This window comes from Nannospalax galili, unplaced genomic scaffold (assembly GCF_000622305.1).
Source record: "Nannospalax galili isolate Female #2095 unplaced genomic scaffold, S.galili_v1.0 scaffold290, whole genome shotgun sequence".
Classification (NCBI taxonomy): Eukaryota; Metazoa; Chordata; class Mammalia; order Rodentia; family Spalacidae; genus Nannospalax; species Nannospalax galili.
The window spans coordinates 1,342,693-1,365,987 of record NW_008331486.1 but is presented as its reverse complement, the minus strand read 5'-3'; the positions used below and the strand labels follow the sequence as shown (position 1 = coordinate 1,365,987).

Below are 23,295 nucleotides of genomic sequence, written 5' to 3'. Positions count from 1 at the left end.
AGCAGTGGCCATGGAGGAATGCTGCTTACTGGCTTGCTCCCCTGGCCCCTGCTCAGCCTACTTTCTTATGCAACACAGGCACACCTTCCCAGGGGTGGCACCACCCACAAGTGGGCTGGGCCCTCCATATCACTCATCAAGAAGATGCCCCTCAGACATGGCCACAGGCCAGTCCAGTAGAGGAAATTCCCCAATTAAGGCTCCCTCAACCCAGGTGTGTCAAGTTGACACTAACGCTATCCAACACAACCACCAATTACCATGTAATCCACTTCTAAAGGAAAGGTCCAGAACTGTCCAATCTAAACACTGGTATCCACAAGCTTTCTTTGGGCTTCTCTTTTCTTCCTGCCCAAATAACCAGAGGGAAGCAGGGGCAGATCACTCAGTCTTAACTCCCACCCCTAAGCTCCTGGCCTCTTGGCCAAGTGGGCTGCAAACTGCAGGAAGTCCAGCGTCCTCTTCCGGAGTTGTATGCAGTCAGATGAGGCAGCCACTGTAAGAGGAGAAAGGCTTCGTGGTGAAAAGAGCTGAAGCTTCAGCCGCTGCTTTGCAGTGTCCAGCTCTCAGCTGAAGGGGGGCAGGTTGAAAAGAATGACTACAATGGGATTTGAAAGTGATCTTGGGATATCAGTTTTCCTAGTTGCCCCTTTCATCAAAAGCAAATGAGGCCTGATGATGTTGGTGACATTTTGAAGGATAGCATGCGACGGGGGTAAGATTCAGGCCTCCCTCCTTGGGAACCTATTACCCCCATACACACACACGCACGCACACCTGCCTGTTACAGGAACTTGGGTACGTTGTTTGACCTTTGGGAGTTTTATTTCCAGATCTACAGGTGCATTCTCATGCCTATCATATAAACTGTTTATTTGTGTGATCTCCCACTCTCAAAGAAAAAGGGACCCTGACTGACTTTGTTGTGACCACTGTAGTGCTTACACAGTGCCTGACTCATAGAAGATATACAGTAGTTTGTTCTTCATTTATAACTCATTACATTTGATTTTTGATGGTGGAAGAGGAACACCCCTCATATGTTTGGAAGTCCAAGGACAACTTTCAGGTTCTCAGGGTTGGCAGCAGGTGTCTTAACCCCCTGAGCCATCTTGCCAGCCCTATAGCTCACCGTTAATACTTCCCTACCACTACTGTGATGGTTTGAATGAGAATGTCCCCATAGGCCCCAAGTATTTGAACATTTTGTCCCCAGTTGGTAGTGCTGTTTGGAGAGGTCTTGGAAGGTGTGGCCATGCTGGAGAAGCACATTACTGGGGGCGGGCTAAGAGAGTCCTTAAGCCTTGCCAGATCTCCAGTTGTTCTCTTGCTTCCTGTGTCCATTTAAAGATATGAGAGTTTAGCTTCCGCTCCTCCTCTAGCCACCTTTGCTACCATGCCTCCTCGCCCCATGATGGATTCTTGCCCATTTGGAATTGTAAGCTTAAATAAACTCTTACTTCTATAAGTTGCTTTGGTCAGTGTTTCTATCACAGCAACAGAAAAGTAACTAACAAAACTACATGGACAATAAATAAACTGAATTAGCACGGTGTAGTGCTCGGTGTCCCTCAAGACCAGTAGCTTGTGGAATAACCACACCTCCCCACTGAAGTTCCAACACTTGATGTCACCCTAAGGGTTTTTTTTCCTCAAATATTTCATAATGAAAATTATATATGCAAAACCCATACAAGAAAGGATGTTGCAATTAAAAGCTGCATATCTGCTATCTGGATTAACCATTCATATCATTTTACTATACTTAATTTGACACATGGCCTGTTGGAAATGTGGCTCAGTGGTAGACCCTCGTATGTGTGGAGACCTGGGCTTAACTCTCAGCACTGACACACACAAAAACACTTGAATTATGCACATAGGAATGCACTTTATTTTTATTCATTTCAGAGTAAGAAGTCATTAGTATATTTCCGCCTAAACTATTCAACATATCTACTGATAACTAGAATAAATACTATTGGAATATGAATAGCAGGCACTCAGTAAATCTGTCATCATCATCAGGAAGGAAGGACAATTGTGAGGTATTCCCAAAGATGAGGTACAGCGAGCCACATGGTCAGAGGGGCTGCCATTTCCTAGCATGTAGACTGGCCCTTATTCCATAGGCTAGCCTCAGCAGGGAAATGGCCAGAAATCCAACCACCACATGTCCCCAGGTACAGACTTTTGCCCCATACCCTGCATGCTCACTCCCTTGATCCCTGCCCCAAAGCCTTTTGGAGACTCACTAATATGACCATAACATAGAGGCAGAGATTTTCCCAGTGGGTTTTGCAGTGTGTGGTCCAGTTTGGTTCTCTGGGTCTGACCCATCCCAGCTCTCAAAGGATCAAATGCAGTACCCCCTCCTCTCTTGGAACTGTCAGTCACTGAAAGGACTTAGTACATGAAGACAGGAGCTAGAAGATCATAAGCCAGGTTGTAGAACGTCAGAACCCAGGGCTACCCAGTGCAGGTCTTAGCTTTAGGTAGGACTGATGCTTTCTACATGTTCCAGGGCCAAGGGTGTAAAAGATCCCTGTGAGAACCTGCTCCTTTCCAGAGCCATGTGGAATCAGAATCAGCAAATGCACCTGTGCACCTCACAAGTCTGTGCCTCAGTTTCCTAACTGTAAAATGGGGGCAGCAACAACATCTACCTCATGGGGTGGTTATAAAGATCAAATAAGTGAGTACATGTGAAACACCTAGAAAGGTACTGGCACTTGGGAACTCACACAAATGCCTGTGATCCTTGTCACCACATACCCCACTACCATACCTACTTCCTATCCAGGTTCTTGGTGCCTTGGAATAATCTGAGCAGCTGTGTAAAGGCCAAACCATGGCCTAGCAGTGAATGATAAAACTACCCTGAATGAGTGACCACGGAAGGGGCACCAGATGTAGGAGCCTTATCAAAATGATCATCAAATGTTAGCTTCCCACCTAAGTGAGGAAACAGAAACTTGGAGGGAGGAAGCGTGGCCAAGAGAGCACAGCGCCCTAGAATACAACTAGAGCTCAGCAGCCCCCACAAGCCAGCTCTTGGGACCAACATGCTGAACGTTCTGCTAAACCTGGGTTCTCCACTCTGTTTGGAGCAGTTTCATGGCAAATGTGATCCAGTGGAACTGAATCAGCTATTTAGTCCAAAGGAGATGGTCTCTCATAAGGAAATCCCTGTACACTGCTTATCAAGACATTCACCAGTTCTTTTCCCCAGGAACACCAATATAGAGCCTGCAAGCCCTTGAACTCCTTGGAGGAGTTGTGTAAGAAGCCGTTTCCCTAAATGATTGCTTACCTACACGAGCAGATGCAGAAGAATGCATGCCACTCTGGCACTGACTGGGTAACTCTTATAATTAATATTTACTTAAAACAATCATTAGTCTCTGCTGGGTGACATTAAACCTGTATTCGCAGTATTTTTAGCCAGGCCTTCCCCGCACCTGCCATCAACAGGCAAGCGTTGCAGCAGGAACCCCACAGTGCTTCATAAATAACCCTGTGCACCTGGACCATTCACCCAGACGCCACTCAGGCAGCCGGCTGAGGCCTCGGACAATCCTGACATGCACCTGGGCAGCCCACACCTCCAATGGTATCATCCTTCCCTTTCCTTCCTCAACATCAAACACAAAACCATTTCCCTGTAGTCAGTGCGGCATCAGTACCCAACTAGACCCTCAAAAAAGGTTCAGTTTTCCTCAACCATGAAAATTTTCTCCAGTAAGGGAAAAGAGCTTGTCATTAGATGCTAAGCACTCCATGTTCATTGTTTGCTTTAAACCTTGCAACAACTTGCCAAGGCAGGTTCTCTTTTACTTACTGCCCTGCTTTTCTAGAAGAAACTGAGCCCCATATGGCTGAACCTGTGCTTTCCACACTGCCCTTCCCCAGCCTCTGTTGCATTTGATCCCACCAAATCAATGGGGAGAATGGAAGTGAAGTTAACTTATACCTCACAGCACTGGGTAATTGACATGCTATTCTAGTTACTTCTCACAACTAGAATATGCCCATGGGAGGTAAGAGTGAGTGTTCTCATTATACAGATGGGGAAACCAAGGCTCTGGAGTTTTTTTAAATACCTGCTAGAGATCACATGGCTCATAAGCCTCAGAACCAAAATTCAAACCCCAGCCTAATTCTCCAACATGACACATTTTCCCACCTTACCAAAGACACTGAGAGACATTTACCATACACACAGCCAATGAAGTATGGTTTTGTACCAACCCTAAGATTGTGTTAAGTCTCCTGCTTCTCACCTGACATGAGTATTCTGCTGAAAATTGTTGAGGTTTGGGCCAGGAAGATGGCTCAACAGGTGAAAATGCACTTGCTGCCAAGCCTGACAACCTGAAATTCATTCCCTGGGACCCACATGATGGAAGGAGAGAACCATCTCCTACATGTTGTCCTCTGACCTCAACACATAAACCCCCCTACCTACGCACACATACAATAAATGTTTAAAAATATTTTTTAAGCCAGGTATGGTAGCAAACACTTTTATTCTCAGGACTTAGGAGGCAAAGGCAGTTGTATCTCTGAGTTTATGACCGGTCTGGTCTACATAGCAAGTTCCAGACTAGCTAGAGTTACATAGTGAGATCATGTCTTAATTTTAAAAAGAAAAGTTGAGGTTATATCCTAAAAATTTAAGTTTTAAAAAGAATTTTTATCAAAGTCAAAAATTATAGGAATAGCTTAACATTTATTTAGGAATTTACAGTCTTCAGAGTTCTTCATAATTATTGCATTGACTCTTTAAAAAAAAATCTGTGAAGGTTGATGCCGCAAACCCCATTTCACAGAGTAGTAAATAGTTAGAAAGGCCATTTCAGGTAGAGTAGGAGCTCAGCCACCAGAGCTCAAGTTCTCACACTGCACAGCATTGCTTCTGGGCCTGGGTCTGTTAGGTAAGGCCACAGAGTGGGGAGTTTAGACACTGAATTCAGGGAGATTGGGAGCAGTCTTGCAACATGGGAGCCTGACTCCAAGGATCCCTTTGTTAAAGGTGGTGACATCTCACCCACAGGAGCAGGCTGGAAGTCATGACGGTAGGTGACCGCCCAGGTAGCAGTGCTCACACTGATTCCTGTGAGAGAGGAACTGGTGGATCAGGGCAGATGAGAGTGACTTTACGTGGTGAAAATGATCAGCGAGGGCACACAGGTCTGGAGGGGAGCGGAGCTGGCAGTTTTTGGCCCTGCAAATAGCTGCCCATCTGCTCTCTGTCAGAATACGTTAGGAGTGCATGTGGATTACTGCCTCAGAGCCTGGGCTCCAGGCAGGTCATGTGGTTGTCTCCACGACAACTCCAGGAGCTCTGGAAACTGCTGAGTTTGGAGCCAGATGCTGTGCTGCACATGTGGTCTAATTAGCCGGGGTTCCCTGCCTCCTCTGCCTTCTGCCCCTCCCAGCACACACCACCTTCTCTCTCCTCCCTCCTTCCCTTTCCTCTCTCTGGCCTTCCACATATCCACTGCTGGCTAGTTCTCCACCCTATTTGCCTCTTCCTCCAGCATCCCTGTTGCCCATTGGTTGGTCCAGGCATTATGCAGGGAGCTTAAGATGCTTGGGTGAGTCAGACACTTCTACACCCTTGAGGAAGACACCTCTGGTGTGGGAACTGACAGGCAGCTAGGTAATGTTGTGACTGGTAACACTATGACTGGCTCCAAAGCTGTTGCAGTGGAGAGCCTGGGTGCTCAGAACCCATAGGAGGTCCAGCTAACCCAGATCCCCAAGGCCATGGAAGTGTACCAAATCAGCTAGGGCTTTGAGTTATGCCTTGAAAGGCAAGTAGTACTCCTCCTCAGCTTGAGAAAGTAGGGGGAGGTGCTTGCCAGCAGAATCAGACATGGCAACTGGAAGGGCAGTGGTCAATGGAACCTTCTGGAGAATGTGGCTGGCACTGGGTTCTAGGAGCACAGGGTATTTGGGACTTGAGGAGTTGTGGTTGGCAGTGTGGGCAGGCTCACACCTTAGGGGCTTCTCTCTACCTCTGAACTTTTCTTGGTTCTGTAAGCACAGGAAGCCAGGAAATGGGGAGTTGGCACACTGGCTGCTGGGGGGTAAGGCTCTGAGTAAATGAAGCCCCTTTGAGCTCCTGTGAATTCTCCTGCTCAGCCAGCAAGCACTGAGAAGTGAATTTTGGTGTCTTCTGATGGGTTAGCATCTACTACTTCCTAATTCACTGGCTGTCAGGAAGATGTGCTCAAAGAGAGAGAAAGAGCATGTCTCACAGTGTGCCTTCACACCCTAGTGACACCAGCCTGCTCACTACCCAGCCCTCACATCTCCCCACCTCACACCTTCCTCCTCTTCAACCTAGCACACACCTACCCCTCTTTGGTGCTTGGCTTTTCTATCACTTCCTCCCCATGTGGTCTTCCCCTACCCTAACCAAACAGGATCACCTTGGTAACAGGTACTTGTTGAAGGGAGGGTACAGGAGGTCCCACCCCATTTGTGATGACCATCTGTCAAAGGACATCTAAAAAGAGCCATGGAGGTACAATACACTGACCTCTGCTAGCACTTGCCCTGGGCTGCTGGGCAGTGACACCTTGACGCACATCATTTCAGACCTCAACTGTGAAATAATGGATATCTCCCTTGTATGTCTGAGGAAACTGAAGCTTAGAGAGGCTCTTGCTTGTCTCCTGGAGCTGTGGGCTGTACTGAGCCCCTTTGAGCCCCTAAGCCATCTAAACATACCACCCTAAACTCACTGGCCTAGGCAATAGTCGCAGTACATGAAGAAAGGCACCTTCGTATGGGAGACTGTTGGCAGTCACTTGAATTCTCCATAAAGCTCTGTCTGGGCAAATGAACCTGATCTAAGTTCTGGGGTCCCTTGGGAAAAGCCTGGGCCTGTGGGTCCTCCTAGTCTCTGACCAGTCCAATCCCCTTTCTCTGAAAGATGATGAAGAGCCTTTCTCCTCTCCATAGGGCTGTCACAGGAAGCCAGCCTCCAACCAGGAATCATCATGGGGCCCTCCCAAGCAAGGCTGCACTCCAGGCTGCTTTTGTGGAAGTTCTTTTTCCCCTGGCTCTCAGTCAGTCTTGCTTCTGCAGCCCATCATATGCCTGGCATAGACTGCACATGTCACATGCACAGAATCAGGGTTACCTGCAGTAGAACCTCAATGCATGCAACAGGCAGAGAAGTGCCAAAATTTGGGATGGAAAAACCTCTCCTGGGAGTCAAGTACTCAGCTAAGCACTTTGTGTAAACCACCTGTGAGACCCATGCAGCCATGAAGCATGAAGTTGTTCCCCCATCTCACTGTGAGAAACCATCTCAGAGGGCTTAGGGGCTTTCCCAGAGTTCCCAGCCCCTAGAGTTGGTGGAGCTTACATCCCCTGCCTGGAGTACCAATGTGTTGTATTTCTCTGGCAGCCAGGAAAGACCTCATAGAGAGCCACCTCCCTCTGTGTATAGAAATACCTGTCAGCATTGGAAAGCACCTTGAAGATTTTCCAGCCAACAGACAGTACAGAGGAAGAAACTGAGGCCGAGGAAGGAAAGGAACCAAGGCCGGTCAGGTGTTGCCCTTGTGCTCTTTCCCCTTGGCAATGCCGCCATTTGTTCACAACTAGAAACTTCTTGCTGAAGCCTCCTGGGCACCAGGCCAGTGCACAGGCTCTGAAGACGCAACACTGGGCAAAGGATATCTAAGAGAGAGTTGATAATGAATGAAGAAGCCAGGAGGTTAACGAGCAGGCCCTGTAATTCAGTGTGTGGACAGTGCTGTGCAGAGCCCCCCAAGAGCCCATGTCATCAATGGACTGGTGGCAGTTCCTTGCTTGACTCAGAGGGTGGGGCTTCTTTGGGTTTTCTTTCCCATGTCCCTTTGCTGTTCAGTCTGTCTTACAGGTTCCCATTGCTATAGTTAACCACTAACTGTCCTGTTGATGGCTTTTCAGGTTCATGTCTTCTCTCCTGGGGACCCATCAGGCCCCCAAACCTGTCCTCTCTCCAGTAGACTTTCCCAAACTATATTCTTCTGAGTGCCATTACACCCAGACCCTCCTCTCTAGGCAGTTTGAGGAATCATTGGTGTGCCACAGAATTATACCCAGAATCTTGTCCCCCAGTAACCTTGAGTTGACTCTGAGGCTGCCCTGGTGCCTGAGCCACAGGTACTTGATTCTGAGATTTCTGTGTGAAATTTGGTTCCCAGCCTGGGAGAGAGCCATCACTGTGCCGCAGCAGTGGAACAGGCCCCTCTCTCTGTTCTTGAGCTACAGCTGCTCTGTGAACTTATTCCACATCCCGATGCCAACACTAAGAGCACTGGGAGAGATTGCTATTTGCATCTTATCAGTGACAAATCAGAGCACCCCACCCCCAGAGGTGAACAGCAAGCCTAATGGAGCCGGAACCCACTCAGCATCGCCGCCTTGCAATCCATCTTTGGATTGCTTCTAGAGTAGCTCCAGCTGGTAGCTATTGTGACAAATATAATCTTATGATTATGTCTCAATGCAGGAGAATAATACCATGTTACATGAGCTTCAGGGCCAGACAGACTTTACTTCAAACTCTGACTCTGCCACTGCCCAGCTCAGTGACCTCACCTGGCAGAGCCTCAATTTCCTTATCTGTGAAATGGAGATGATCATAAAACCTATCTCACAAGTTGCTGTGGAGTATAAGCAAGATAATGCATGTAAAACCACCCAGCGCTGGCGGAGTGCTCAGCAAGTGGTAGCTGGTTTTAATCACTGCACCTGCTTTCCTCCAAGAGCTGATTCCCATCTGCATGTCTTAGGGGAGGAAAATCTTGAGCTAGTATGCACGAAGACCAACTTCATTGTATCTCCTCGGTTTCCACAGGCCTCCCCACTCATCTGCGTGCCTGCGCTAATCAGAATTTCCTGACTTTTCCCTGTTTGTCTCCGTTAATGCAGAAGGAAGGGGCTCCTGGCACAAAAGAGCCGAGGCGTGGGCCGATGCGCCTGTAATTTGAATGTCTTTACTATAATCTAGTGAGTGTGTGTAGGGGGCTTCTGTCAATACTGGAGCTGTGTCCAGAATGGGCAAATACTGGCAGCCTGGCCGTCTCTGGCCCATAAATCATCCAAGGAGCTCTGGTCGGGCGCCCACATTGCCTCTAACTTTAAATCATCCGAACAGCAAGCTGGCTTCACAACGAGACATTAATTCTTTGTTTAGGACTTGTTATAGGGACGGGCCAGGCTGGGAGTCTGTCCTCAGCATCCCTCAGCTACTCCACAGTTACTTCAGAAAGCTGTCTTGCTCCTGTCACTCTGAGGGTGGCTTGGCCCAGCCCTGTCAGGGTCATCTGACTGGAATGGGCAGTGACCCTCCTTCCAGCATCCATCTTGTGGTTCCAGTGTGTGATGCACTATGGCTCAGAATGGGAAAGAACATGCTTGGACTTGAAAGCCATGAGACTGATGAGCCGAGACCTCAGGCCAGACACTTGATGTGGGCGTCTTTTCCTCATGAGACAGGAATGATAGGTAAAGGCCTCCATGATGAGGGTGGGGCACATGCTAGCCAGCACAGAGTAAGTCTTTGACTGACATTGGCTCCTTTCTTTCCAGACTCATGCTGCCAAAGTTATTGCAGTGGAGCCTACTGGCCTTCCCACCCTCCTCTTCTCCCTATGTTCCAGTAAATAAGGGTTTAGGCTCTCTAAGCCTGACACCACAGGGAAAATCACCTCGGTTCCTTGGCCTCTGACCTGTGAAGAGTGGCCTTCAGACCAGCATAGCCTGTCCTCCTAGCCTTGGGAGGGCTGCTAGAGCTCCAGCAGGAAATTTGCAAGTATTTCAACCAAGTACAGCCAGGATGGGACTGCTAGTGATGATGATGTCTGGCTTTCTTTATTCTTAAGTTTCAGAAACTGCCTGTTGATTGTCTTAGGCTAGTCCCTCTCAACTCAGCCTCAGCTACACTGGAGTTAGTTTTTAAAGCTGTGGGATTGGGGAAGTAAAAGCACCCCTGGATTCTAAAGGGTTGTCAAGGCTAAAACCCATTGACCTGCAGCATCCCATTCATTCCTGCCTGGTCCCCAGCAATCCCATGAGGCAGGTAGTTCTGTGTGTGTTAAAGATGATGGCTAGTTATGGCACATGGTGCAGCAAGAGCACCGCTGGACCAGGAGCCAGCTATGTGTTCCAGTCTGTCTCCCTGGAGCAATCCTGAAACATAGCCTATCCTCTAGGAGCTTACAGTGGGGTCAGAGAAAGCATGTCTGCCCAAAGGTGCTCTTTGTGGCACTGGGGCGGAACTGGAGCCCCCGTCATCTGAGAGAGACATCAAGTAAGAATATCCCAAGGAGGTAACAAGGAGGAAGCCCAGAAGCTCTGGAGGAGGTGGATAGGCTATCAGACGTGGAAAGGCAGCTGGGGAAGGCTTGAGAATCTTGAATGTTGTGCTCAGGGATCTAAAACTCCACAGCTTGGCCTAAGATCTTTCTGCCCTTCTGAGTCAAAAAGTGACACTGTGAGGTGGCTTTGTCACCAATGAGGAAAGACAGGTTGAATTGCCAGGGATTACATGGCTGACAGATAGTCAGGGCTCAGGGGCAGGTCTTGATTCCAGGACATGTTTGCTTTCTACTGTGTTGACTTGCTTTGAAAAGATCAAATCCGGGTGCTGAAGTGATGGCTCAGTGGCTAAGAGCACTGATTGCTCTTGCAGAAGACCTGGGTTCAATCCTAACTCCAGGTCCAGGGGATCTGATGCCCTCTTCTGACCTCCACAGGCTTGTATGACACCTGTACAGTTATATACACACACAAGCAATGCACTCATACACATAAAATAATAAAAAAAAAAATTGGTCTCCCTATAGCCCCAGCTGTCCTGGAACTCACTATGTAGACCAGGCTGGCCTTGAACTCACAGAGATCCGCCTACCTCTGCCTCCTGAGTGCTGGGATTAAAGGCGTATGCCACCACGCCCTGCAAATATAATAATTTTTTTAAGGAGATCAAATCCAAAGTTTCAGGTTTTTATAAAGGTGCTTTTACCAAAAGTAAACCCAGTCCTCTGGTGGGCCAGGTGTCACCCCACATTGTAGTTATGAATAATGTTGCCTTTGGGAACTGGGAATATGCTTCTGTGATTAAAACGCCTGCTACACAAGCATGAGGACCTGTGCTCCAGCCCCAGCAGCCACATAAAAACTGATCAGGCAGCATACTTAGAACCCCAGTGCTGGGAGACAGATAATAGTAGAATCTTGGCATTTGTCAGCCAGCCAGTCTAGACAAAACAGTGAGCTACAGGTTTGGTGTGAAACCTTGTCTCAAAAAAGTAAGGTGGAGAGGGGCCAGCAAGATGTCTAAGCAGGTAAAGACCTTTGCTACCAAGGGTGATTATCTGAGATGGAGCACCAGGACTCACATGGTAGAAGTAGAGAAACAATTCCCACCCACAGGTTACTGTCTGAGCTTCACATGCATACTGTGGCATGTGCCAACCCCCCCCCCACACACACAAATGAATATAATTTCTTTTTTTAAATTAAATTTATTTTTTTAAATTTATTATTTTTATTTCATGTGTATGCATATAGGTATGTGCACCCATGTCATGCAGTGCCCGTGGAGGTCAGAAGAGGCTGTCGGATCCCCTGGAGCTGGAGTTACGGACAGTTGTTAGCTGTCATTTGGGTGCTGGGATTCGAACCTGGGTCTTCTGCAAGAATAACCAGTGTTCTTAACTGCTGAGCCATCTCTCCAGTCCCTAAATATAATTTCTTTAAAAATTTTAATCTATTGGGGCTGGAGATGGCTTAGTATTTAAGAGCACTGACTACTCTTGCAGAGGACCTGGGTTTAGTTCCCAGCACCCACACGGTGGCTAACAACCATCTGTAACTCCAGTACACAAACATGCAAGCAATATCCTCATTCACATAAAATAAAAAAAGAATAAAAATAAATTATTTTTAAGTTATTAAAAATAAGGTTGACAGGCTGGAGAGATGGCTCAGCAGTTAAGAACACTGGTTGTTCTTGCAGAAGACCCACCTTCGAATCCCAGCACCCACATAGCAGCTGACAATTGTGTGTAACTCCAGTCCCAGGGGATCTGACAGCCTCTTCTGACCTCCGCAGGCATTGCACAACATGGGTGCACTTACCTACATGCATGCAACACACGCATACACATAAATTAAAATAATAAATAAAAATTTTAAAAAGTAATAAGGTTGAAAGTGATTGGGGGAAACACCCAATGTCAACCTCTAGCCTTCACACACACAGGTCCCCACATACATATGTGTGTGCACAAACAACACATACACCATACACATATCATCACAAATAATGCTGCCACGGACAGAACATTCTGCTGGCCTGACGTCGTCGATTCTTTCGTCTGCTCCCCACCCTTTGTCCAGTGTTTGTAGGAACTGTATTTTTTTTTTTTTTCTGTTCTTCTTACACAAAACCTGGCTCATGGGAGCTATTTTTTTTTTTTTTTTGTCTTTTTTTTGAGACAGGGTCTCCTTGTAGCCCCAGCTGTCCTGGAACTCACTATGTAGACCAGGCTGGCTTTGAACTCACAAAGATCCGCCTGCCTCTGCCTCCCAAGTGCTGGGATTAAAGGCGTGCGCCACCACACCCGGCAATGGGAGCTATTTTTAAGCTGTTTGCGTATATAGATGAATCTTCCAAAAGTAATATTTTTTTACATTTTAAACAAGGTCTACAAAGATGAGATTTCTCTTTTTGTCTTATAATCTCATAGTAAAAGTACATATAGAGTTTTGATAAAAATTAAATTTGTGAAAAAGCAGAGGGGTCAGTAGGACAAGGAAAGCTGTTTGAAGAACCTAGTGGGGGTTATATTTTTACACCCAGTACTGATGATGCTGTGGATAAAGTCATTTATTTCTGGAAGTCTCTGAAACCTTTGGAGTCACTGGCTTCACCTGCTAACAAAGATTAAACTCATTAGTGATGGAGTTTTCAATTGATTCCATATGTCAAAAAGATAATCCAGGAGAAAAATTTGTAACAGAGTCCTTGATGGGGTTGAGCAGCTGTGTTTTACTGTCCTTGGGGTCGTAGATAGAAAACTCTCCTAATGCTGTCTAAGCTCGAGTGCTCACGACCTGGCTCCCCAGAATTAACATTGCCATCAGCCTGTTGCCCCAGCACCTAGTGTCACCTAAGAAGACGAAAGGTTTAACCAATCAAATAAGAGCACTAAACCAGGCATTCTTATAAAGGATAGAATTAATAAGGTACTGTTCTGTACTCTGCTAAAGAGTAGAGTGGGGTTAACCTTGCCATCTGTAGGACTCAGGTGGGCAAGGCAGAGGTAAAGGACTCAGTGTGCTTACCACAGTCCTGTGGCAGGAGCCTTCACAGAGCCTGCTTAACCCCTAAGTGGTTTGTGTCTGAAGGGCTGGTGCTGTGTGTCCAGAAAAACCTGAAGGTTTTGCCTTTGAAGAGAGCCCTCCAGCTGTCCAGTTGAGCCACATCTAGAGGTTGGTGACCACTTGTGAAGGGCATGGCACAGTGCCTCCCCTAGAGCCTGTGGTCACGTGAGGTGCAATGTGGTCATTGTCATTGTCTTGGGAGGGGAGTCACTCCAGGGAATGAGCCCCTCTGTATCTGCTGCCATCTAGACTTCTCTACCAACTGTGCTTTTAGCAGGGAGAGAATTTGCTTGCCTAACTGGTTTACCCTTCCAGAGCCAGCCAGAAAGTGCCTGCCTCTCAGTAAATGTTTTAAATTTTATTTGTTATTTATTGTGTAGGGGGTCACCCCATGACACTGTACTGCATGACACTATTTCTTTCCATGTTGTTCTAAGGTCTTTTTAGATGGCACCCCCACTGTCACATTCCCCTTTGGGTTTCCCATCTGTGCCTATGTCCTGCTGTCTATTTTTATAGCACAGCCTTCTGATGCAGGGGTATGTCATCTCCAGTAAGTGGTCAAGGGGCTCAAAGTGTTCCTGTCTCTCTGCCTTGCTACTCTCCAGCTAAACCCCGCCTTGGGCTACCTTCACACACAAATTCACTTGCAAACTCTTGAATTTATCACTCTCTCCTCAGACATTCTCCTGGCAAAAATGAACAACTCTGAACAGCTCTAACATCCCTCCACCCTGAACACAAGCATCATCCACCCACCTGGTATCCTGTGCTAAAACCTCTTTACTATCAGGCCAAGCAGTGTCTCTGTCACCCAAAGACCACAGGGTCCTGCAGCAGGAACCAAGGCCGAGCTCATTCCATGGTTGTTTAACCTACATCCCTGAACTTCCAACTGGAGCCCAGGCTCCACGCTGTCCCCCGGGGTGTAGGGATGAGATCAGCAAGGCCTTGCCCTCCCAAGCTCCTAGTCAGAGAAGACACTGGGAAAGACCATTCCCACTCTAGAGGTGCATGATATCTGAGAGCACCAAGCAGGGGTGACTGCCACACCCAGGCCTGAATCCAGGCAGAAGGAAAAGAACTAGAAAAGGCAAGGAGGAATGTGGGGATGATGTGGCATGTGATCAGAGGATGAGTTTGGAGCAACAAATGTGGAGAAGCAGACACGAAGGACCACAGAGGGACTCTGGAAAGGGCTGCTTGCTTGGCCAAAAAGACTCCCTGTCCTCTCCCATGCAGGACCCTTGTGCATGACATGCACACTGTGAAGTATGCAATGTTGTGCAAAACAGGTGTCATGCCTACCCATCAGAAGCATCATTGAAAGCACAGATAAATGTAGTCATCACACAAAGGCTATGCCTGTGCAGCCTGGATTCTTGAGTAGGATGGCAGCATGATTGAACTTACTCTGGCCAAGACCGAGGTGGATTTGAGTAAATGACAGAGGACAGGGGCATGAAGGTGAACCCCTATCACAGCAGTCTGGGATTATTCCAGGGTCATGCTAAACAGTGGGAGGGAGGTATGAGACACCTCCCAGTGGGTGGGAAGGGCATGGGAACTCTAACAGGTCAACTGTGAGTGGCTAGGACTCTGACAACTAAGAAATGAAGACACAGATTAGAGGAGTGAGACTGATGGGACCATAATTTAGAGTCTGGGCCATGAGTTTTAGGTACCTGGTATGGATATAGACAGGAGTTTAGAGGTCTAGAAAGGGTCTGAGTTGATGAAGTATGTTGAAAGTCATCAGTGGATGAGATCACCTAGACAGATCTGCCATGGTCCCAAGGGTGTGAAGCAAAACTTACAAGCCATAGGAATGGAATTCTATCTAAACTTGTGTTGGTTTGGCAAAGAACGTGGCAATTCATGCCAGAGTAGTAAGTGTTGTAAACAGCCCTGTCTTCTTCCCAGGAACTAGCATGCTTAATTTTCTCTCATATGCAACACAAAGTTTGTTTTCCTTCTTGTTTCAGCAATCAGGAAGCTCAATGGCAGTTTTGTAACTTAAGTTTAGAAACTATATAAGACCAACATATCCCTAAATTCTATTCCTAAATGCATTCTATATATTCATGTATTTCCCAGCAGTCTTTTTTTTTTTTTAATTTGTTGTCTTAGTGTTTGTGTAAAGTGTCTCAGATCCTTTGTAAAATTAGATATGGTTTATCTGTATAAAAATAAAGTTTCCCCCATCCTCATATTATTGGGTCATCCTTGCAGCCTATGCAGTAAGGCTACCCAGTTGCTGAGCTAATGTTGGCTAAACTGAATCAGGAATTCTCAGAACTTACAGGAGCTAGACAGTAAATTTAACACATAACTCATTAAAACAGGATAAAAGCACTTCAAACATCTTTATGTTTGCCACCAAGTCTGTGAAGGGGGGTGGCCTTAATGCAGATCAAGATGTAAAAATTAGATCTTTCAGAATTGAGAATACACACCAAAATTAAAGACATGTCTGCATAGATAAGGACTCCAATGTATTCAAAGAATGATCAAAATGTGACTGTATAAGGGTAGGTTGTTGTTCTTAAAGTGTAGGGCATCATTTTTGTGGCACATAAAATATAGTTTGTGGAAGCAAACTTTCTTATCAAACAGCTTAAGCACAAATTTGACCAGGTTGTAAATTTTATTTTTGATCAGCCAATACTTTTTAAATTATAATTTGTTATAGATCAAGATAGTATGAATCAGGCCTGGTGATACCCAACATTTAGAAGGTTGAGGCAAGTGAATCACAAGTTCAAGTCCAGCCTAGAAAACATAGCAAGACCCTGTCTCAACAAAACAAAAGTCATTTGGGGTTGGGTTTTTACTTATTTGTTTTTATTTTATGTGTGTGAGTATATTGTCTGCATGTATGTAAGTGCACCCATGTTATCCAATGTCCTCAGGTCAGAAGAAGGCATTGGATCCCCTGGAACTGGAGTACATGGAGTTAGCCACCATGTGGCTGCTAGGATTAGAACCCGGGTCCTCTGCAAGAACAGCCAGTGCTCTTAACCCCTGAGCCATCTCTCCAGCCCCACAAAAGTCATTTTGTAAATGAGTTTCACAGTGTTTCACAGCTGACTGAGCCCAGTGCCAGGCCCTGCCTTACCTCCCAGCAGAGCAGTTCAGGTTTGCCCTGCCTTATGAGATTCTGAATGACTTCAGGGTTCCTCTCCTAAAATGGACAGAAAAGTTTGCAAAGCATCGCCCTGGCAGGCACAGCTCTAACTGTTAGTAACAGAGAAGGGGGTAAATTGGAGGTGGACATCTGACCTTGGATCTCGGCCTTGCCTTCTACCCTCACTGACTTTGGGGTATGTATGACTCAGCCATGGACTAGATGGACTTGGATGATAAGCATGACTTCCCTTGTGAGGGGTCAACAAGCAGGCAGTTGTAGAAGTTTGCAGAAAGGCATGTTGGACTGCCTGAGAGCCCTCCATCCTCTTACTCTCTTGTCCTCCATTTCCCAGGAAGAGCCCATCACCTTCAGTGAGGAAGCCTTTGTGTCCCACTACCGCTCTGGAGCCATGAGGCAGTTCCTGCAGAATGCCACACAGCTGCAGCTCTTCAAACAGGTGCCTAGCCTCCCTCAGGGCCCATACCTGGTCCCTAGTAGGGACTTCTTCAATTGCCCCCATCTTGGGCACTGAGGCTGAAGGCAGGGAGAGGATGAGACTGGAGAGGACCAGGGGAGAGGGTTTGGGTCGAAAGGTTATGAGCTACCAGACAGACCTTGGCTTGCAGTTTCCTGAGTTATAAATGCATAACTAGTACTTTCAGGAAACTCATGATTTCCCATCTTGGAAAGCTTGGCTGGTCTGTGGATATATGCTGTAGTGCCCAGCTAGATGGGTCCCATGTCTGTAAACAAACTGTGGTGTGTTTGTTCTTTCTCTCCAGTTCATTGATGGCCGACTAGACCGTCTCAATTCTGGTGAAGGCTTCAGTGACGTCTTTGAGGAAGAGATTAACATGGGCGAGTATGCAGGTAGGACATCACCCCCCCTGGAACAGAGGGGTTTCTTTGATCTTGGCCTTGAGAGGGTTGGATAATTTCCTTAATTTGTGACATGATACTCATAGGTTGGCCCACTTGAAACCCTGGTCCTGGAGCAGTTGATTCCCCTGGGTAGGCAATTCTACTTAAACAAATGCCATAACCAGTATGATGCAGGGGACTTATACCAGATACCAGAGTAGGAGACCTGAACTCAAATGGAGATTCTGCCCCCTTGCCAGCTGAGACCCAGGCCATGTCATTTTCCTTTTTTCAGCTGATGCTTTCCTGCTTATGCACTGATATTGCCACTGGCTGCCTCACAGGACTCGTGTAGCAGAAAGTGAGAGTCATTAGGAAGCTTTGCGTAGGGACTTAGGACAGTCCCTGCCACAGGGTCAGTGCTCAGTTTGTTTCTATACAATATAAACATCAAGCCAAGCACAATAACATGCTCCTGTCATTCCATCCCTCAGCAGGCTGAGGCAGGGCACTCATGAGCCCAGGACTTGGAAGCCAGCCTGGGCAACATAGTGAGACTCTTTCTCAAAAAATAAAAGAATGAATAAAATGTAAGCATCACTACTGGGTACCCAGACTCAGTAAGAGGGTCATCCCCTCATTTTTTTAGAGGCAGCATCTGGGCACAGGGAGGTGTTGCTGATGGACCCCCACCTCCTGAACTCTATCTGGTTGGCTTCTTGCCAGATGCCATAGGTTCAATCTTTGATGGCAGAGGTAATAATACTCAAAGGTTCAGTTTTTGGAGGCAAAATAATAATCCATGCTGGCAACCCTCTTGCTGCTGGGTTTATCCAGTCTAGATTGTGCTGATAATCTGAGCTGCAGTACACAAGCTCACAGAGGCAGCAGCTATCTACCTGTGGGTATTAAGGCCCTACCCACCCACACTGTATGGAGAACATAGTCAATTGTTAAAGCCAGTATGGGGGTCTCTGGACAGTTATGGCAGATTATTGACAAGCATTTCCTGAACACTGATGTACCCAGGACTGCATAAACAATGGAGAACCAACTTTTGTCCTCAGGGAGTTGTTAGTCTGATAGGAAAAAGATATATGACTAAGACAAATAAAAATTAAGCCACTGCAGGAAGAATAAAAACTGGGTCATGTGCAGTTAGAATATGGCTCTGTTTACTCTCACTGTACCCTTTGAGAGCTTCATGAAGGAGCAGACTTAGAGTCCATCTCTGGCCACAGGAGCCGAGTTTGGGAGAAGAGAGACTGTAAATATTGCTGTGGTTCAGAATTTCTAAAAGAGCCATCTTGTGCTGAGACCTCCTTGAACCTCAGGATGCAATGAACAGAGCTCACCGATTGTACCTCCCTCTTGCCCTGTCATCAGGCAAGTGTGTGTCCAGCAGGGTCCTTACACTGAGATACTCAGTTCTGGCAGCTCACGGTACATCAAAGACTATGGCTGTGACTTGTGCTAGTGGTCTGTTTAGAGGAAAGAAGGAGGCTGGAGGTGTAGCTCAGTTGGTAGAGAGCTTGCCTAGCATTCACGAAGTCCTGAGTTCAAGCCCCAGTGCCACATAAACCTGTTGTTGTGGTGCCAAGAGAATCAGAAGGTTAAGGCCAACTTTGGATACACAGAGTTGGAGGCCGGGATGAACTGCATTATACTCACCTCAAAAAAAGAGAGAAAGAGAAGCTTCCAGAGGATATGACATTTCAGCTGGCTGTTGAGTTTGCTTTGGCAGACACCAGGGAATGGTGGCAGGACAAGAGAACCACATTTTCCATGCATAGAATAGAAGGTGGACAGATTGCCTGCTGGAGAGCCCTAGTAGTTCCTCGTGGTCAGAGTGTCATGCAGAACAGAATGGAGATGGGGAGGGGTTTGCATTCTGGACGCTAATACAGAAAGCTCCTCGAGAATGAAAATCTGTGGCCTGACTCACTGCTGCCTCCTTCAGAGAGTGACACATGGCCAGATTGTAAGCTTTCCAATCTGCAAGTTGAAGGCAATTTAAAGAAGTCTTTACATCACAGCCTCTCTAACTTCTCTCTCCCTCAGGCAGTGATAAACTGTACCATCAGTGGCTGTCCACTGTCCGGGTAAGTGTTCCCCATTCAGAGCTGTCTGGCCTCCTCTGTGGCCTCCTGGCAGCCCTCTGCTCCCTGACTATCTACAAGTCTGTGACAAGGCATAGGGCACAACATTCCTCCAGCTGAAGATGGTTTTGCCTTAATGTCAGTTCATTCTCCTCCTGGGAGAGACTAGGAGAAGGCTGTCCAAGGCCCCCCTTGATGGGGGAGAAGGAAGCAGAAGAGGCCTCCTCCTCAGGCCAGCACGGCAAGGAGTGTTATCATTCTAGAACATTCACTTCCAGGGCCAGTGCAACTGTCACAGTCATAGGAAAATCAGAAGTGTGCTCCCCTTGCTACTCTGCAGTGTCATTCACAGCAAAGGCTCCTGGGAAGATAGAGAACACATCCCTGAGAGATTTGTTTTTTTTCATCTCATCTCACTGCTACTGTGAACAATTTCTTGCTGAATTAGAAGCCGGGTATTCAGGGCTACCTGTAGCCTCTAATTAATTCAAATTTTTGCCTGGCTTTTCCATGACTTTCCAAGTATATACTGAAGACCCACTGTGTGCCAGGGGTATCTGGACACTGGGAATCCAGAGGAGAGCAGGTTTTGCCCTGGGGGAGCTCCCCATCTTGTTAGGGAGGCAGGCACATAAACAGGCAACTCCAACATAATGTGATAAGTGTTCTCTCCTGCTCTGGAGCCAAGTGTGCTGCTGCCAAGGCAGGTCCCTTGGAAGTGGCTGCAGTTGGCCGAGGGCAAGCAGCTCCCCCATGAAAGACTCCCTTTGTTCTTCTTGGATGGCCAAACACAGCACTTGGCAAATCAGAGGCGAGCAATAAGGACCTGTTGATTGATTGATAAAGGGAGTTTCAGTACTGTAAAGGACCCTTTAAACGGGATACTGAGTAATTTTGGAAGGCAGTATGGAATAAATGAGTGGGTGAAATTTTCCTATTGTCCTACAACAGAGAATGCTTTCTAGGTCAAATTGTAATGTTTTTAATTAAAACTCAAAAAATTTAAGGCAAACAGTTACCAAAAATTGTGCTAGAGTTAAAGCCAATAATTACTGTCTCCTGTTCAGTTATATACCCGTAGGTTCCAGCCTCTCTCCATTTGAATGGGTTAGGTGAACTTTCCAAACCACCACAAATCTGATTATGTGATGTATTAGATTAAAAATTCTCTGGAGCACAAGCCCCTGGGCCTGACATTCAAGGCCTGCCCAGGCCACCCCATCTGGCCTCCTAGCCTCACTTCCACTGTGGGACAAGAGCCACTTGTTCTTCCAAGAGCACACCCATAGCTCCTGACTTCTGTACTTTTTGAAAATTCATGTATTTATTTTTATTTTATGTATCTGACTGTTTTGCTTGCATGTACTTAGGTATACCATGTGCATACAGTAGCCACAGAAGTCAGAAGAGGGCATCAGATCCTCTAGAACTGGAGTTACAGACGTTGTTAGCTGCCATGTGGGTGCTGGGAACCAAACACAGGTTCTCTGCAAGAACAGCCAACACTCTTGACTACTAAGCAGTCTCCCCAGCCTGACTTCTGCACTTTTTATGTGTTCTTTCGTACCCCAACAATATTCTTATCTTGCTATGTTCTGCATCAGCCCCTACTCATTCTCCATGGCCCAGGTCAAATGTGTCTTGGGTCCTCCTTGTTTGCACATTCCCTATGTGGGACCATTACAACTTTCACCATCTCTTGTGTGGATGTTTGCCCTGACATCCCCTACTCATGTGTATATAGGCTGGAGGTTGTCAGAGGCAGAGCCCTCCCTTGGCTTGGGCTCCTTACAGCCTCACAACACGGGTGAGACTGGAAACATGGCTTGTGCACCTTAGCTCACTTGGCTGCCTCCTAAGCAAGGGAAAGCCTTCCTCCACACCTTCCTCCCAGGCTTCCTGAGGAAAGGAGTAAACCCTGGGGTGCAAGATATCTACTGCAGCCATGACTAACATTTATGGCTTTCCCCTCTCTTAAGATTGGGATGTTAAGGGAGGCAGCCTTCAAAGACTTTAAACAACCACATGAAAAACAAGTGAGGAAAAGAAGCTGCCCAAGCAAGGGTAGCATATTGCCATAGGAGCCTGGTTGAGCAGAAGAACCCTGTTTCTTCCCTAGCTTGGGATCAGCTAGACATTCCAGTTATTGTGAAACATAACTAGAACACTGTCTATGGTAACCAGAAATTATTTAAGAAGCCACAGATGAACAAAGCCTTGCCTCAGATAGCCTTGGACCGGGGCAGGTACTAAGCAAAACACTGAGCCTAGAGTCTCCCCTCAACTAGTTATCACATGCCTCTCCCCAATCTCTAGCATACACCCACCCACCCAGAGTGAGTCTACCATAGCCCTAACTGACCCCAAATGGTAACCACCTGGGCCTGTTTCTCTCCTCACATCACACACTCTAGAAATGTTGCTTGACTTGATTGAGAGAAGCACTCTTTGTTGGTGCTGGCCTGCTCTCTTCAGCCCACATTGCTGATTGACATTTTTATTGCAGAAAGGAAGTGGAGCAATTCTGAATACTGTAAAAACAAAAGCTAACCCAGCCATGAAGACTGTCTACAAGTTCGTAAGTACTGGTCTGGTCTCAGGATCTGAACAGATCAGCTCCTTAGCTCAACCCTGACCTTTAAATGTTATCTGCACCTCGATAGTGGAGGCGACTCAAGGGCTCAAGGGTCGCTGTGCCATTTCTTGAGTCTCAATGTTCTGAGAATTATTTGGTATTGATATTTGAAAACCAGGTCTGTATATATGGTGTGAACAGCCTGAATTTCTGTCCTGATTCTTCATCCTATCTCTCATCACTGCCTCATAGGAAGTGCGTTATTTGTGAGACTCATGCCCACAAAAGTGAAAATAGGAGATGCCATCCGTTTCCAGGGCTCCATCTCTTGCCTCAAGTATTTGTTCTTGTGATTTCTCTTGCTTGTTCATTTGATCCTGAGCCACTGAAGTGGGGTGGTTTTGGTTTATTTTCATTTTTAATTGTGCTAGTCCTTTCTGTTGTTAAACTATAGTTACTGTAATAAGGAAGAAAGCTGCCAATAGAGATACACAGGTCAAAACTGACAGAAAATAAAAGCCATGGTATCAGCCAAAGTGAAATTTGGGAAATGGTACAATGGAAACCTGGCAATCACCATCTCATTTCAACCCTACAACCTGGCCAAGAAATGGTTCTGGGGCCCTGTCCTGATGAAATATAATGGCTATTCTGAATCTGGTGGCCAGTAGAGCTGCTGTCTCTTATGGGTAGCTGTCACCAGCCTGCCGAGATAAATAATTGCAAAGAGCAGAAGAAGGGCTTGGGAGGGAAAGGGGAAAAAAAATCTATGCCATCAAAATTCAGAAAATGAAATCTCCACAGTCCCTTTAAGGGATTTTTTTTTTTTCAACCTTTTCCCGTTGTATTTGTTTTCATAGCCATTATATTGTCAACTTGATGATCCCATTTTTCCTTCCTTTTTCTAGTAATCAGAGAAGGTGATTCGCAATGGACTGAAATCAAGCATAGACCCTGCTGGAAACAGAAAGGGAATCTTAACTTAAATTAATTTTTCATGCAGGCAAAAGATCATGCAAAAATGGGAATAAAAGAGGTGAAAAACCGCTTGAAGCAAAAGGTACTTGAAGTTCTTATTCAAAATGTATAAGCACCGTGTATGAAATGCGTGGCCACAAAAAAGTAGGATGTGATCAATAGAAGGCTGTTTGATACGGTGTTGTTAGCACACTTCAAAATGCATTACCAGCTGTCCGGGAGTTTTCACACTGTTATAAATATTCACAGAC

General features: G+C 46.5%; 1 protein-coding gene across 15 annotated transcripts in view; it reads left to right on the top strand.

The window, feature by feature from the left end:
- The window catches only part of Dennd1a (DENN domain containing 1A), a 534,503-nt gene that overhangs the window by 452,665 nt on the left and 58,543 nt on the right, over window positions 1-23,295 (top strand). For all 15 annotated transcript variants that reach the window (XM_029559484.1, XM_008824487.2, XM_008824462.3 and 12 more), the window contains 5 exons: window positions 16,884-16,988; window positions 17,314-17,401; window positions 19,454-19,494; window positions 21,998-22,069; window positions 23,070-23,126. In XM_029559484.1, the coding sequence (XP_029415344.1) occupies window positions 16,884-16,988; window positions 17,314-17,401; window positions 19,454-19,494; window positions 21,998-22,069; window positions 23,070-23,126 (363 nt within the window). The remainder of the gene's footprint in view (window positions 1-16,883; window positions 16,989-17,313; window positions 17,402-19,453; window positions 19,495-21,997; window positions 22,070-23,069; window positions 23,127-23,295) is intronic.